The following is a 13,569-nucleotide window of genomic DNA, read 5'->3' as shown; positions in this document are numbered from 1 at the left end:
AATGCCTTTTCTTTCTTTTTTAATTATGTTTCTAAAGATAGCTAAAGGGACAATTTCAGATAGTTCCTCTGCGATTTTAGATATAAGTTGTTTCACTCTCCAGTAGTGGTGAGAATTAAGAGACTCGTAGCCTGCCATGTCCTGTCATGTTAGCTTATTTTGTAGGGAAATCAAATCTGGCACCTTTCGATTTACTTCTTTATGTCTCTAATCTAAAAACAGATGGAACACATTCTGGAACAAGAAGGCATGGTTATGATCTGGGAGTGTCCTTCCCTCCCGACTGAGTCTTCTATCACTTGCTAAAAGCCCTTCTTTAAAAAGCAGGGAAAGACTCACATTTGGGAAGAAGCTGGACGTGTTGAAACCTAATTGATTGTCTATCATGAGCTTGGCAACCCTTCCAGGGGGCAATACGGTATAACTCATCTGTACCTGGAGGTCCCAAATAAGTGGAGATGTATGAAGGACTAGATTTCGCTAGTTCTGCTGGTAACTCAAGTGTGAGCTATTTTGGAGGAAGAAAAAGAAGCTGGGAGGCAAGAAGTAAGGAAGAAAAGTGAAGTCTCTTGCTTTCACGTCCACGTTTGGTTATATTGCATTATGCTTATATTGCTTCATCACAGTTTCAGATCAAATGGATACATCTTTTAAAATGACTGTCAGTCCTCAGTTTACATTTGTTCATTTATAATTCTCAGGAGTTTCACATTTCCCTCCTTAAACTGTATTAGCTGTTCAGCCACTAGTTTCATCTTGAAAAGTGCCTGTGATCAGCAGGATTTTGCAGGCGGCCCTCGTGGGTTGATTCAGTGGGCTCAGCAGGATGTCTCGAGTGCTTCTTTTTGAACATGTAGAGAGCTGCAAGAGAGGATGCAGATTTGGGTGAAAAGCTCAAAATGTGTCCATCAATATCAAAATATGTGTATCAATAGTGAGAAGTAACCACATAGTTTCAATGCTAAGAGAATATCATCATCTATTTCTTGAGTACCCCTTACTGTTACTTAAAATATCATACACCACCTAATCACTGATTCCTAATCACATAGTGCTTGAAAAGCATACAGCAGATGGGCGTATCTACTGCTGCCCCTAACTGACCCTTTTCTCTCTCCTCTCCTACAACAGATTGTGGATTGAACTTAACCAAGAAATTCAGAGACTGATCAACGCCATTCGGACCTACAGCAGAGGAAGGCAGCTCTGGGTGCCCCATCGGGTCCTTGTTGAACGGGGTAACTTGGCATCACTTGCTGCCTGTGTGGAAAATCCTCCCTGTTGAATTCCCTCCTCCCCAGCCCCCCTCCCCCCATGGAGGGCAGTGGCAAAGAAGGCCACACAGGCTGATAGGACCAGGACCAGAGCCCGCTGGAAGATTTTTTGACTGTGGACCTTGGGGACTTCTCCCTCTAGTTGGCGTTCTGGACTTTGACTTGATCATTTTGGATTTCTCTCTATTGTTATTTTGATTTTTTGCTTTTGCTTTTCCCAATCCCACTGTATTTTATTTCTGTACTTCAGCAATGGGCCTACAGACTACACAGTGGCCCAGCTATGGGGCTTTTTTCCTGAAATCCTGGCTTCTCATTTCCCTGGGGCTCTCCTTCCAAGTGTCCGAAACCCTGGCGTGCCCCAGCGTGTGCCGCTGCGACAGGAACTTTGTCTACTGTAACGAGCGAAGCTTGACCTCAGTGCCTCTTGGGATCCCGGAGGGCGTGACCGTACTCTACCTCCACAACAACCAAATCAATAACGCTGGCTTTCCCGCCGAGCTGCACGACGTGCAGTCAGTTCACACCGTCTACCTTTACGGCAACCAACTGGACGAATTCCCCATGAACCTTCCCAAGAACGTCCGAGTCCTCCATTTGCAGGAAAACAACATTCAGACCATTTCCCGCGCGGCCCTGGCCCAGCTGCTGAAGCTTGAGGAGCTCCATCTGGACGACAACTCCATCTCCACGGTGGGAGTGGAAGACGGGGCCTTCCGCGAGGCGCTCAGTCTCAAACTGTTGTTCCTGTCCAAGAACCACTTGAGCAGCGTGCCCGTGGGACTTCCTGTGGACTTGCAAGAGCTGAGAGTGGATGAGAACCGCATCGCTGTCATATCTGACATGGCTTTCCAGAACCTCACGAGCCTGGAGCGTCTGATTGTGGACGGGAACCTCCTGACCAACAAGGGCATTGCCGAGGGTACCTTCAGCCACCTCACCAAGCTCAAGGAATTTTCCATCATCCGGAACTCGCTCTCCCGCCCGCCTCCTGATCTCCCAGGTACTCATCTGATCAGGCTGTATCTGCAGGACAACCAGATCAACCACATCCCGCTGACGGCCTTCGCCAACCTCCGCAAACTGGAAAGGCTGGATATCTCCAACAACCAGCTGCGAGTGTTAACGCAAGGCGTCTTCGATAATCTCTCCAACCTGAAGCAGCTCACGGCGCGGAATAACCCTTGGTTTTGTGACTGCAGTATCAAGTGGGTCACAGAATGGCTCAAATATATCCCATCATCTCTCAACGTGCGGGGATTCATGTGCCAAGGGCCCGAACAAGTCCGGGGCATGGCCGTCAGGGAGCTGAATATGAATCTTCTATCGTGCCCCACCACCACGCCGGGCCTGCCACTCTTCACCCCGGCCCCCAGCACTGCAGCACCCACCGCCCTGCCGCCCACGCCCGCGGGCCCCACTCCCGGCTGGAGCGCCACGCCGGCGAGCCCCACCACCGCGAAACCTCCCACCCTCCCGGACTGGGACAGCAGGGAACGAGCGACCCCACCTGTATCGGAAAGGATCCAACTCTCGATCCAGTTTGTGAATGACACTTCCATTCAAGTCAGCTGGCTCTCTCTCGTTACTGTGATGGCCTACAAACTCACGTGGGTGAAACTGGGCCACAGCTTAGTGGGAGGCATCGTGCAGGAGCGCATCGTCAGCGGTGAGAAGCAACACTTGAGCCTGGTGAATTTAGAGCCCAGGTCCACCTACCGGATTTGTTTAGTGCCGCTGGATGCTTTTAACTACCGCGCGGTGGAGGACACTGTCTGCTCGGAGGCCACCACCCACGCCTTCTATTTGAACAACGGCAGCAACACGGCGTCCAGCCACGAGCAGACCACCTCGCACAGCCTGGGCTCCCCGTTTCTGCTGGCCGGCCTGATCGGGGGTGCGGTGATCTTTGTGCTGGTGGTCTTGCTCAGCGTCTTTTGCTGGCACATGCACAAAAAGGGGCGCTACACTTCCCAGAAGTGGAAATACAACCGGGGCCGGCGGAAAGATGACTACTGCGAGGCGGGCACCAAGAAGGATAACTCCATCCTGGAGATGACAGAAACCAGCTTTCAGATCGTCTCCTTAAATAACGATCAGCTCCTTAAAGGAGATTTCAGACTGCAGCCCATATACACCCCGAATGGGGGCATTAATTACACAGACTGTGTCATCCCCAACAATATGCGCTACTGCAACAGCAGCGTGCCGGACCTGGAGCACTGCCACACGTGACGGCCAGACCGGTGTCCCCTCGGCGGACCGGCGACTGGAGAACACACACGTGTGTGCACATACAGACACGCGAATTACATTTGATAAATGTTACACAGATGCATTTGTGCATTTGAATACTCTGTAATTTATACGGTGTACTATATAATGGGATTTAAAAAAAAGTGCTATCTTTTCTATTTCAAGTTAATTACAAACAGTTTTGTAACTCTTTGCTTTTTAAATCTTAAAAAAAAAAATAGTTGCTGAAGTACTGTACAGGGTTGTACAATGAGAACCCAATGCCAAGCGCGCGAACGAGTGATTTCTTCCTCATGATGCACATTAACCACTTGGTTGTGAGGTTGCCAGAGTAAGTTCCTTTCTTGGATGCGGTGATGAGGTGAAAGAGCAGATGAAAACGGGCTCCTCAGAGCAGGCTACATCTTAGGGGTGAGACAAGAAGTAGCCCACGGTTTTCATGCTATTTCCAGACTTCCTGGGAAAGTTTAAAATCCGAACTAAAGAAAGGAGGTAGTTACCCTGATCTTGATCCAAAACAGGAAATGCAGAAAGCATTAGGAGGAAGTTGGTCCCTGTGAGATAAGTTAACCCAACCAGGCAGCGTGGAGAAAAGGAGATAAGATGTGAGGAGACCTTGGAACCCTGGGTTGGCTTTCTGACTGGAGGATTAGAAACCACTCCTCATGCGTTCCTGGCCCTGGATGAGAAAAAAGTTAGAGACCCGGATCTGATTTTTGCCATCTCCAAGGACAGGTCTCATGTCCCAGCAAGAAAATTCCCTTTAATAACATAATGATGCAAATCTTACGTCCAGGTTGAATCATGTTCAACAGAAATATATTCTAGAATACTTTTTTAGAAGAGGCTAATAAAATAATGGGAAGAATTATATTGAATGGAATTATTTTTGATAATGAGAATTATTTGGGTAGATTTTTTGCAGCTATGTCAACATGATACTTAACCCAACACAAGATCAATGTCTGTACTATATTCAAAGAGCTTGTTACTTAAAAGTTATTACTACCATTTAGAAAAAGCATGTCACCAGTTATTCTGCTAACTCCTCTATCAACTGACTCTGTTAACGTATCATGGTGACATAACGTGCATTAATATCTTTATCCCCTCACAAATTTTTGTCTTCCAATCACCTTACATATATTTTCGTAATTAGCTATTTATGCTACAATTGTTTTCTTCCCCCCTCTGCTCAAAATTTGAAAGACAATTTTGGATGCTACTCTTGATTACATAAACTATCCATACAAATATATACATTTAAAATGTAATGCTAATTTTCACTGCTAATAAGGACACAGCAAAGCTGGTCAAAATACGAATTTTTTTTTCCCCCTTAAAAGCAATACCATAATTCCACCTTGGGCTGACTTTGATCCTACTCCATTTTTGAAATTTCATTTATTCTTTTTCAATTTTGGATGGTCCCCTTCTTTGGGAATTGTAGAAGGATAATCAATCTTCTATTAACAGGATAGCAGATGAAAAATGAACAAATCTGGGAGAGAAGAATCCTTCCCTTAATCTGGGCTGAATGCAGCCCATAGAGCAGAGGGTATAAAGAAGAGAGGAATGTTCATGTTTAATTCTAGATATTTTTGAAGCAATGTCCATCTTCAGAAAGCATATGTAATTTACTCCTTTCCACCCTTAGATGTAGAAGGGCTATAGATCATATGCATTATATAAAACATACACCTTTGGTAAATTCTTCTTAAAATCAAGTTTAGGCATTTCATGCTCTGTTGCATATTTCCTGTGCCATTGGGTTTTTTGTTTGTTTGTTTTTTTAGGAACCCATGAAGTCAATGTCACAATCATTTTGCTTTCCTTCTCTCTCACTTTCACAAGACAGAACTGTGATGTGTCTTCTTTGTAAAAGTTTAGGTATAAAATTCTATGCAAGTTTTTTCTTTATAGTAAGAGCTTTATTTTCTTTAAAAATATACCCCAACTTATATGTTATAATATCTCTTGTTCTTCAGAAGAAGCAGAACTATAAAGCTATAATACTATAGACACAAGAATCAAAACTGTGCAGTCAGTTGAGCTGCAATTAGTTGCAAATTAATTTGAATTCATTCTAAAGTGAATTTGGTTTCCATTTTAGTCTACTAGCTGGTAAGTTTTAAAAACTAGGTCCACACAAGGATGGGATGAGAGATTCTGTGTGTGATCAGAGAAGCAGTAAAGCCATCGCAAATCTGAAAATGACGTCGGACTTTGTGTATTTAACTGGATAATTCCCTTTCACTGTCTTCTTTCTCTTGGCTGTAGATAAAACTATGTGTTCAAATGATGGCACTTTGACTTTTGAGGTTTTTTTTTTTTTTATCCACAAAATAAGTAGTTTCATTTATTTGTATTTTGTGACTAACTTCCAGTGTGTAATTGGCTGCTGAAATTAATCTGGGCAAAGAAGACTGAGGTTGGAGAGGTTCTCTGCTCTCGAAGGAGATTCACCAAGTGATCAGAGACATAGGTGACCCTCAGGTGAGAGAGTCAGGCTGCTCTGAAAAGGTGCCTTTGCTATAAGGTATTTCTGAAGAGATAGAATGTAGACAGTTTGTTCAATGATGTACACAATGCGACAAAGGCTGGTCAAGTGAATGTCAGCCTCCCACTTGTCATAGCATACCTGGGACTCACCTACACCAGCAGAGAAAGCACATCATGGCTTTTGGATTGTCTTATGTGTCTTAGGGAACTGATGACAACCATCACTGACAGATTGTGCATGGATTGGCATATATAGTTGTGGGAATGTGTTTTGCCGATAGACCTGTTTTGTCCTTGGGCTTCACTTGCTATCATTATGTATGTTGAGGAGATCATTCCAGAGTCAAAGTTGAAGGTGTAGGTCAAGATCATAAAGTCCTACTTACCGGCTGATAAACAGTTTGGTGCTGTCCGACCCAATGAATTGGGTCCACTATCAGAGCAAGGTCGCTGCCCCTGTGCAGAGGCAATTCCAGAGGAAAAGCCATGATCACACCAGTGTTCTTGACCATTATTCCTACCCAGAGTTGTCATAAATATCTACATGTTCGGAGAGTGGTGTTTGATCATGGAGAGACCGGGACTTCCCTCAAAAGTGTCAAATGCATCAGCAATTATCCATGGGACAATCACAGAGACAAGGAGTGTTGCTCTGCCTATTTCCTGATGTATCAAGGGAAAAGGATTCTACCCTGTAAAAAATAACATAGTATCTAATTATCTGGATGTTTGTTGAAAATGTTAAGAAAGAGTGAGTGCCATGTGACCAGTCTGGTAACAAATATTAAGTATCAAATACTGCAGCTCCCTAACCTACTAGAGCAGATTATACCTGTCCTAGTGATTTCACAAGAGTTAGATCTTCCTTCCCAACTGGAAAGGACAAGCCCTTTATATTGTGAGCAGAACAAGCAATTCAAACGCAAGGCGACATTACAGTTCACAGGGGATCCCTGCCGGCTTTGATCAGAGAACTCAGCAGAGTCCTTTGCCACTTTGACAGTGAAGTGGTTAATACCATTGACTTATTTGTTCATTACATTTTTTCTCTAACTTATAACAAGTAGAATTAAGTTTTACTTAGAACATGAGCTAACTGTTTTGCTCATGAGTTACCTTTCCAAGATAGGTGGGAAAACAGCAGAGAAGTATAAAGATAGATGCACAAAATGAAACAGAAACCTCCCAGTCTTACTGTCAAACCTTGCCTGACGTTGTACTCCATAGTCAAAATATTAACTTAGGAAGCAAGTGCTTATCATCCTTTAATTTCTGCAGCATGGTGGGAAGAAGATTGCAGGCACTATGAGAAACCAGCCACTGATGGTGGGGACCAAGTTGCATTTGTTATTGTTGCTATAGCAATTCAGGTTCCTTTGCTTTGTTTTGTTTTTGTTTTCTTTCCTTTTGTAGCATTACTCCCACCAGAAGAGCACAAAGCAACGCCATTGCAGCAGACTTTTTAAAAACTAGTTTAAAATGCATGTTAACACACACATGCACACACACACACACACACACACCCTACTGGGGCATCTGTAAATTATCCATGGGATGTTAGATTGATATTCATTTTGAGGCAAGCTGAAGGCGTCTCCACTGTCTCTGATAGGGCCAATGTATGTTCACTGAAAGGTAATCCTGATAATGGCTTATTGTGTGGACCATATGTTGATTTGTTTCCGGTTATATTTAGTATGTTCTCCTGACAAGGGGACTGGAAGATTCTGCATCACAATCCTCTGAGACCTATCATGCGGCACATTTTAACTACAAATTTGACTCTGCACTCTACAGTACCTTGTTGAAATACTCAGTAAAGGCTTATTTTAAAAGTAATCCACTTTGTGTTTATCTAAGTTCATCGGGGTGCAGACAGTACTGGAGTCTTGATGGTTACCTCTTGATCATACAAGAGAATGGCAGGAATAAAGGAGGTAATAATAAGATCTTTCACATTCTGTGTCATGAGGGCAAACTGATTATTTTAGGCCTTTGATCCTTTCGGTGTGAGGGGTTCATATATGCATATCATGTTTTTTCTACTCCCTGACTAACAGGTGTGTTCCTATAGTCTTTAAATATGCACACAATCATTGAACATATTATTTCATAGTTGTGAAATAGTGCTGTTTAGCATATAAATATCAATGTAGTTATCCAATCAGAATAGTCTCACTTATTTCATATTATGTACTATTGCTTTGATTGTCAGTTTTTTTTTAAAATCCCCCATGATACTTTTCATTTATAGCTTATCCACCGCTATTTTCAATGAGCACTCATGAAAATGGATCTATCCATATGCTCAAGTCCAACTCAGGCTTCATCTCATGACTTTCCAGAATCTCTCTCACCTATCTTGGCCATTTCTCAAATAACATATTTAACAGAGATTGAGTCAAGGGATATAATGACACTTTAGTAAACTAATATTAATTACTTGGAGAATCTCTGTTGGAAAATTAACTATGAAAGATAGTGATCAGTGTTGATTGATTTTACATCTGGAAAATTATGTCCATGCAACGTTTGGTTACTTTAACCAAAAGTTACACACCATACTCTGAAAACCAGACCTGTGGTCAGAGGATACCATCCATTCATAGAAGTTTTTTCTTTCTACTCTGTTCAAGGCACTGAGGTCTCATAGAAGAGACTTCAGAGGGCTCAGAGAAAAGTAGAATCCCTGTGAACCCAAAGCTATCTTCTACTCTGCTCTGTTCCTAAGAAATTGGGGTACATCTGGAATACTTACTTCTCACCTACTTCCACAGAGTACTTTCTGTGTTACTGGGTATTCAGACCAAAATATGAATCCACTGCAAAGGGACTAAACAGATCAGGGAATAAACATGTTTTCTCACACAATCATCCCAGAGCACAAATAATGAGTGTACATTTTTTTCATTAAACTCAACAATGTCTAAGGTAACTAGAAGACATACGTCTGATAGTATATTGCATCTGTTATATATATCATATTTTGGTGTTTAACAGACAAAATGATACTGCATTGATAAAACTCAATTCAATTAAAATTTCAGATGTATACCATGTAATCAAAAGTTTAGGCATCACATTTGGTAATTATACATGCAACCTCTTAAATTGCCACTGAGCACCAGAATGGAAATCAATTTAAAGAAATAAAGACACCTGACGATTATTGAGCACCTATATATACATATGATCATGTACAAAAAGCTTTGATACGTGTGATTACACTTTTTCTTTAACTCTCTAAGCTGTAGTCTCTTTATTGTTTACATTTTAAAACACAGGTTTCTAAAGTGGGGCGTGGTTGGTTCACAGTCCCAAATCCTGTCAATGAGAGTTGGGAATTACCATGATTCTATGGAGTCTTCACTGTCTTCTTGCTTCTTTCTACACTGACTAGCCTTAAGACTGAATAACCTTTAGGACAGAATCTTGGTCAAGGTTGAAGATTTTTGATGATAGAAGGTATCACATTTGGTTATTTCTACATGCAACCTCTCAGTAGATGCATATATTAATTATTGTTCATGACAAAATCAAGGGAATATTCTTAAAACTTCAAAATATTTAGCAAGCCCCTTATTTTTGGTCAGCTGTTCCTGATTTTTATGAAAGTATTTTTTATTATTATTTGATGGCTAGACCTTTTATATGATTTGAAATTTTGAGATGTGATAAAACTAGTTATGAACCCACAGAGTGAGACTGAAGAACTTTTTAAGGACATAAGTCAGGTTATTTATAGTAATCAATTTGTTACATGCTCGAGAGTTCCCTCAGTACTGTAGGGTCCTGCTGAGCATGCTCATATGTCAGAATCTATTAGGCCATTAGCAAACTGCCTTGTGAATTTACAGTTACTTTTTTCATAGCATAGAATTTGTGCTTTAGAGGCTATTATCTGAGCTTTGCTTTCATTCACTAAACTGAAAGTTAAGAAAATGTGACCAGTATACTCCAAGCCAGATGTCATTTTAGTACATACACAGGTGATTCTACTTTTCTATTTTCCAGCAGGAAGTCTAAACTAGATGGACGTTTCAATATCTCCTCTGGTGGAGCACGTTTACTTATCCTTTCTATGTCATGATAAACCTTCATGTTGGGTAAATCTTTCCCTCATCAAATGCTACACTTCTTCCTTTGGGCCTTTGTTGGTTTAGTTTTGTTTTCATCCAGTAAATATTTGCTGAGTTTTGGTACTGAATAAGATTGTTTTCCAGGAGAGTTAACCGCATCATCTTAAGTCTTTACTGAAAGCTGCCTTTTTCTCCTTTGAACTCCACATGTCTACATTTAAATAGTCAGCCATCCTGGTCCCTATTTCTGACACTCAAATGTATTTTCTTCCCAAAATTTTCTATCTATGATAAGTTTAAGACCCTTCCTCTAGGTCAACCTTAGCTACACACTACAGGACAAAGGATAATTTATAAGGAGCCCTTGATTGACACTGCCTTGCTTTCAAAATATTCCATTACTATTATTTTTAAGAGTTATTATGCATACAAGAGTTTAGATGTAGAGCCAAGGTGCAGGAGGGTGAGAGGATTCACTAGAGATAGAGTATGGAACAGGACATGTGAGTCCACTAAAATACACTGCTGAAGGGAGCAACAGACAAAGACAGGAGAGGTCTGCTGAGCCATGTGTGTCAACCCCCTGGCTGGGGATTGAACTCACACCACAGTGTTGCTGATATCTTCATAGTACTGAGACTTAACCCCTTGCATCATCAAGGAGGCCCTGGTTTTGTTTGTTTATTTTTTAATTGAAGCAACATTATATAAGTTTCGGGTGTTCCTCTCGGAGAATCAATACATACATAGTTCATTAAGTTCAATGCTAAAAGTTCAAATGCATCCTTCACTAACCCACTGTCTTCTCTCAGAGATTGTGCTTTCTATTCTGTTATCAATACTGTCAAGAATTCAAACTGTGTGGCATGCATGTCCTCTGTCAAGTTGCTCCCTAATCATATCTTCACCCATTTTTCCAGCTAAATGAGCTAAAAACTTAAATGAACAAAGTCTTCAGGCCATCACCCAGAGGTCTCAGACTCCATCATCCTGCTGTAGTCGTGCTCAAGTTTTTGTATTATTATTGTTATTATTTTATCCTCTGACCTCCACTTCCTCTTTTGCCTAGTGACCTGTTCCTCCTTCAAAATACAATCAAATGCCCTTCATCTGCCCCTGGATAGCTTTTTTAAGTCACACTTGTCAATGATCTGACCCCTTCATGCAAAGAATATAACTTTAAAACTAGCTTATTCATAGCAGTTAGACACTGTTCCTTTGTCCTGAATCTATTTCATATCTATAACTTGGGCCCCCTTGGGGCAGAACACTGCTGTTCCTTGTATCTCAGCCAGGGCTGCCTGTGTGTCCAGCCCCTGTTACAGCCATCAGAGGCTTTGGAGGAGGTGTGAACAGAGCACACTGGTCCCTGCAGTGACACTGTGACTCTGGGCTTCCCATGGGACCACATCTCCATGAACGGCACCACGAGGAGAGCTGGGTCCTATGGCTGCATGACTTTGTTTTATTTTAAAATGTGTTTGCTCTGAAAGGAACGTTGAGTTATATCATATACAGATTTTAGATGTGTGTATTAACTCAACATCTGCGTATAAAACATTATGCTCATTATTAAAAACCCAATTCTCTCCTTAACTGTCTACCCTATTTACTCCACCTTTTTTTTTGCCTTACCTTGAATGATTTTTAAAGAAATTAGCAAAAGCAGAGAAATTATGAATTTTTCAGAATAAGACCTCACTCAAATGCTACAATAGGCATTTTGTAAGAACAATATATTTTTCTCTAAAAAAAAATCTTGCTTTTCCAGTCTTATGTTTTACAGAAATTTTGTTTTTGTGATTATTTAATGGGACCTACCTGATTTTCAAGCTTCTCCACAGGATGACTGAGAGAACTATTAAAATGACTTGAGAACATTCTTTTATTCTTTACTGACAACTTCAAAGTTCTGAGGCAGCTTGTAGAAAGACATAAAGAGCTAGCTTAAGGAACTGTCTTGCAACAAATTGTTACCCTCATGAACAAAACACACACACAAAGTGTGTGTAGACAGAGTCAAGTCAAACATTTTGACAGTTTGCTAGTCAAGATGAATTTTTCACATGCAGAAAGCAGAGGTAATTTATTAATTTTTGTTTCCATCAATGATATCAAAAGGGAATAGTCATTATTCACTGTGTCACATTCTATATCTAAAATATGGCATATCTGATGTGTTATCTTAACTGTTACCATGAGAACAAATAGTCCTTTCTAGAGATGACATTCTTGTAAAGAGACAGTGGAGAATAGTGATTGTTAAGAACTCAGCCTTGAGTCAGGCTGACTTCTTTTGGAAACCTGCCTCTGACCAGTCCATTAGCCTTGTTAGTGGCTGATACCATATGGTCATTCATTTCTCTTGCAATAAATGAAGATGGTGAAGTTTGACACCTATGCTGATTTTCAGGAATGTATAACAACTATCTGGGAATTAAACAAGCTTAAATCTATGACATCATATGATGTCATATGATCTGTAGGCAAATTAATATGATCTGCAGGCAAATTAATTCATAAGCACAGAATGACAGGTTGCCAAATTTATATTATGAAAACTGAATTTCTTTGCTGTTGAAAGTCCAACTATATGTGGAGGATCATCTATTGAAAGGTAGTTATCTTTCCACGTTCCTCATAAATATGTACAGCCATTTATCAATACAAGGTTTGTAGGAAGTTTTTCAGTTTCCTTATTCTTTTTTGGCTGGGAAAGGGTAATACAGTGTAACATAGAAAAACACTAGGTCCTCTGTCTTGTGGTGAGAGCAACTACTCAACAGAGATGTTGAAGAGAAGGGAATGGACTTCTTTACAAGGTAGTTTATTTCTTTTCCGACCTGTAGAGCACATATAGGTGTGCTATTGCTAAAATTTAATTCAAGAAATGTACCAAATGGATACCAAGAACAAATATTCAGAAAATATTGGGAAATTGAAACATTTATAAAACCAAGATGGTGACTTTCTGTTTTAAAAATTGGCTGCATTAAATGTCATATAATTAAGTTCTCCCTGCTATACCATGACCTCCACATCAACACTTTGTTGGCAGATATTGGGGATGGTAGAAACCACATGGATGAATGTTTTCATGACTGTTTGAAAATGTGATTGTCTATCAGTTCCCACATGGTTGCTTCTTGTAATCAATGTCATTCTTAATTTCAAAATCTATTTGTAATTAAGAGGCATGCACCCTCTTTTGCTGGGATATATTTCTTCATTCTGTACACATTCTGTTGATGGTCATTCAAATAGTCTCAAAGAAGTTCTATCACTAGGATCTATGCTCAGATTATTTCCCTTTTTATTCCATCTTTTCTTGTTCAGTACATATAAAATTTCAGATAGTTGGATGCTAAAGGAAAAATAACTTCCTGTCTAGTTTTTGCCTACAAAGATTCATTGGTTTCAGGGCAGTTATTTTGAAGGATCAATACTGTCATTCCCAG

At 40.7% G+C, this 13,569-nt stretch overlaps 1 protein-coding gene across 4 annotated transcripts in view; it reads left to right on the top strand.

Moving 5' to 3' along the window:
- FLRT2 (fibronectin leucine rich transmembrane protein 2) overlaps positions 1 to 10,671 on the top strand; it is a 96,819-nt gene extending 86,148 nt beyond the window's left edge. For all 4 annotated transcript variants that reach the window (XM_012724598.1, XM_012724596.1, XM_012724599.1 and 1 more), the window contains exon 2: positions 1,132 to 10,671. In XM_012724598.1, coding sequence (XP_012580052.1) covers positions 1,527 to 3,509 — 1,983 coding nt within the window. In that variant the 5' untranslated portion in view covers positions 1,132 to 1,526 and the 3' untranslated portion in view covers positions 3,510 to 10,671. The remainder of the gene's footprint in view (positions 1 to 1,131) is intronic.
- Positions 10,672 to 13,569: the final 2,898 nt, after the last annotated feature.

This window comes from Condylura cristata, unplaced genomic scaffold, assembly GCF_000260355.1.
Source record: "Condylura cristata isolate star-nosed mole 26May11 unplaced genomic scaffold, ConCri1.0 scaffold00013, whole genome shotgun sequence".
Taxonomy (NCBI): domain Eukaryota; kingdom Metazoa; phylum Chordata; class Mammalia; order Eulipotyphla; family Talpidae; genus Condylura; species Condylura cristata.
Note: the sequence above shows the minus strand (reverse complement) of the source record. Positions and strands in the feature narration are given on the sequence as shown.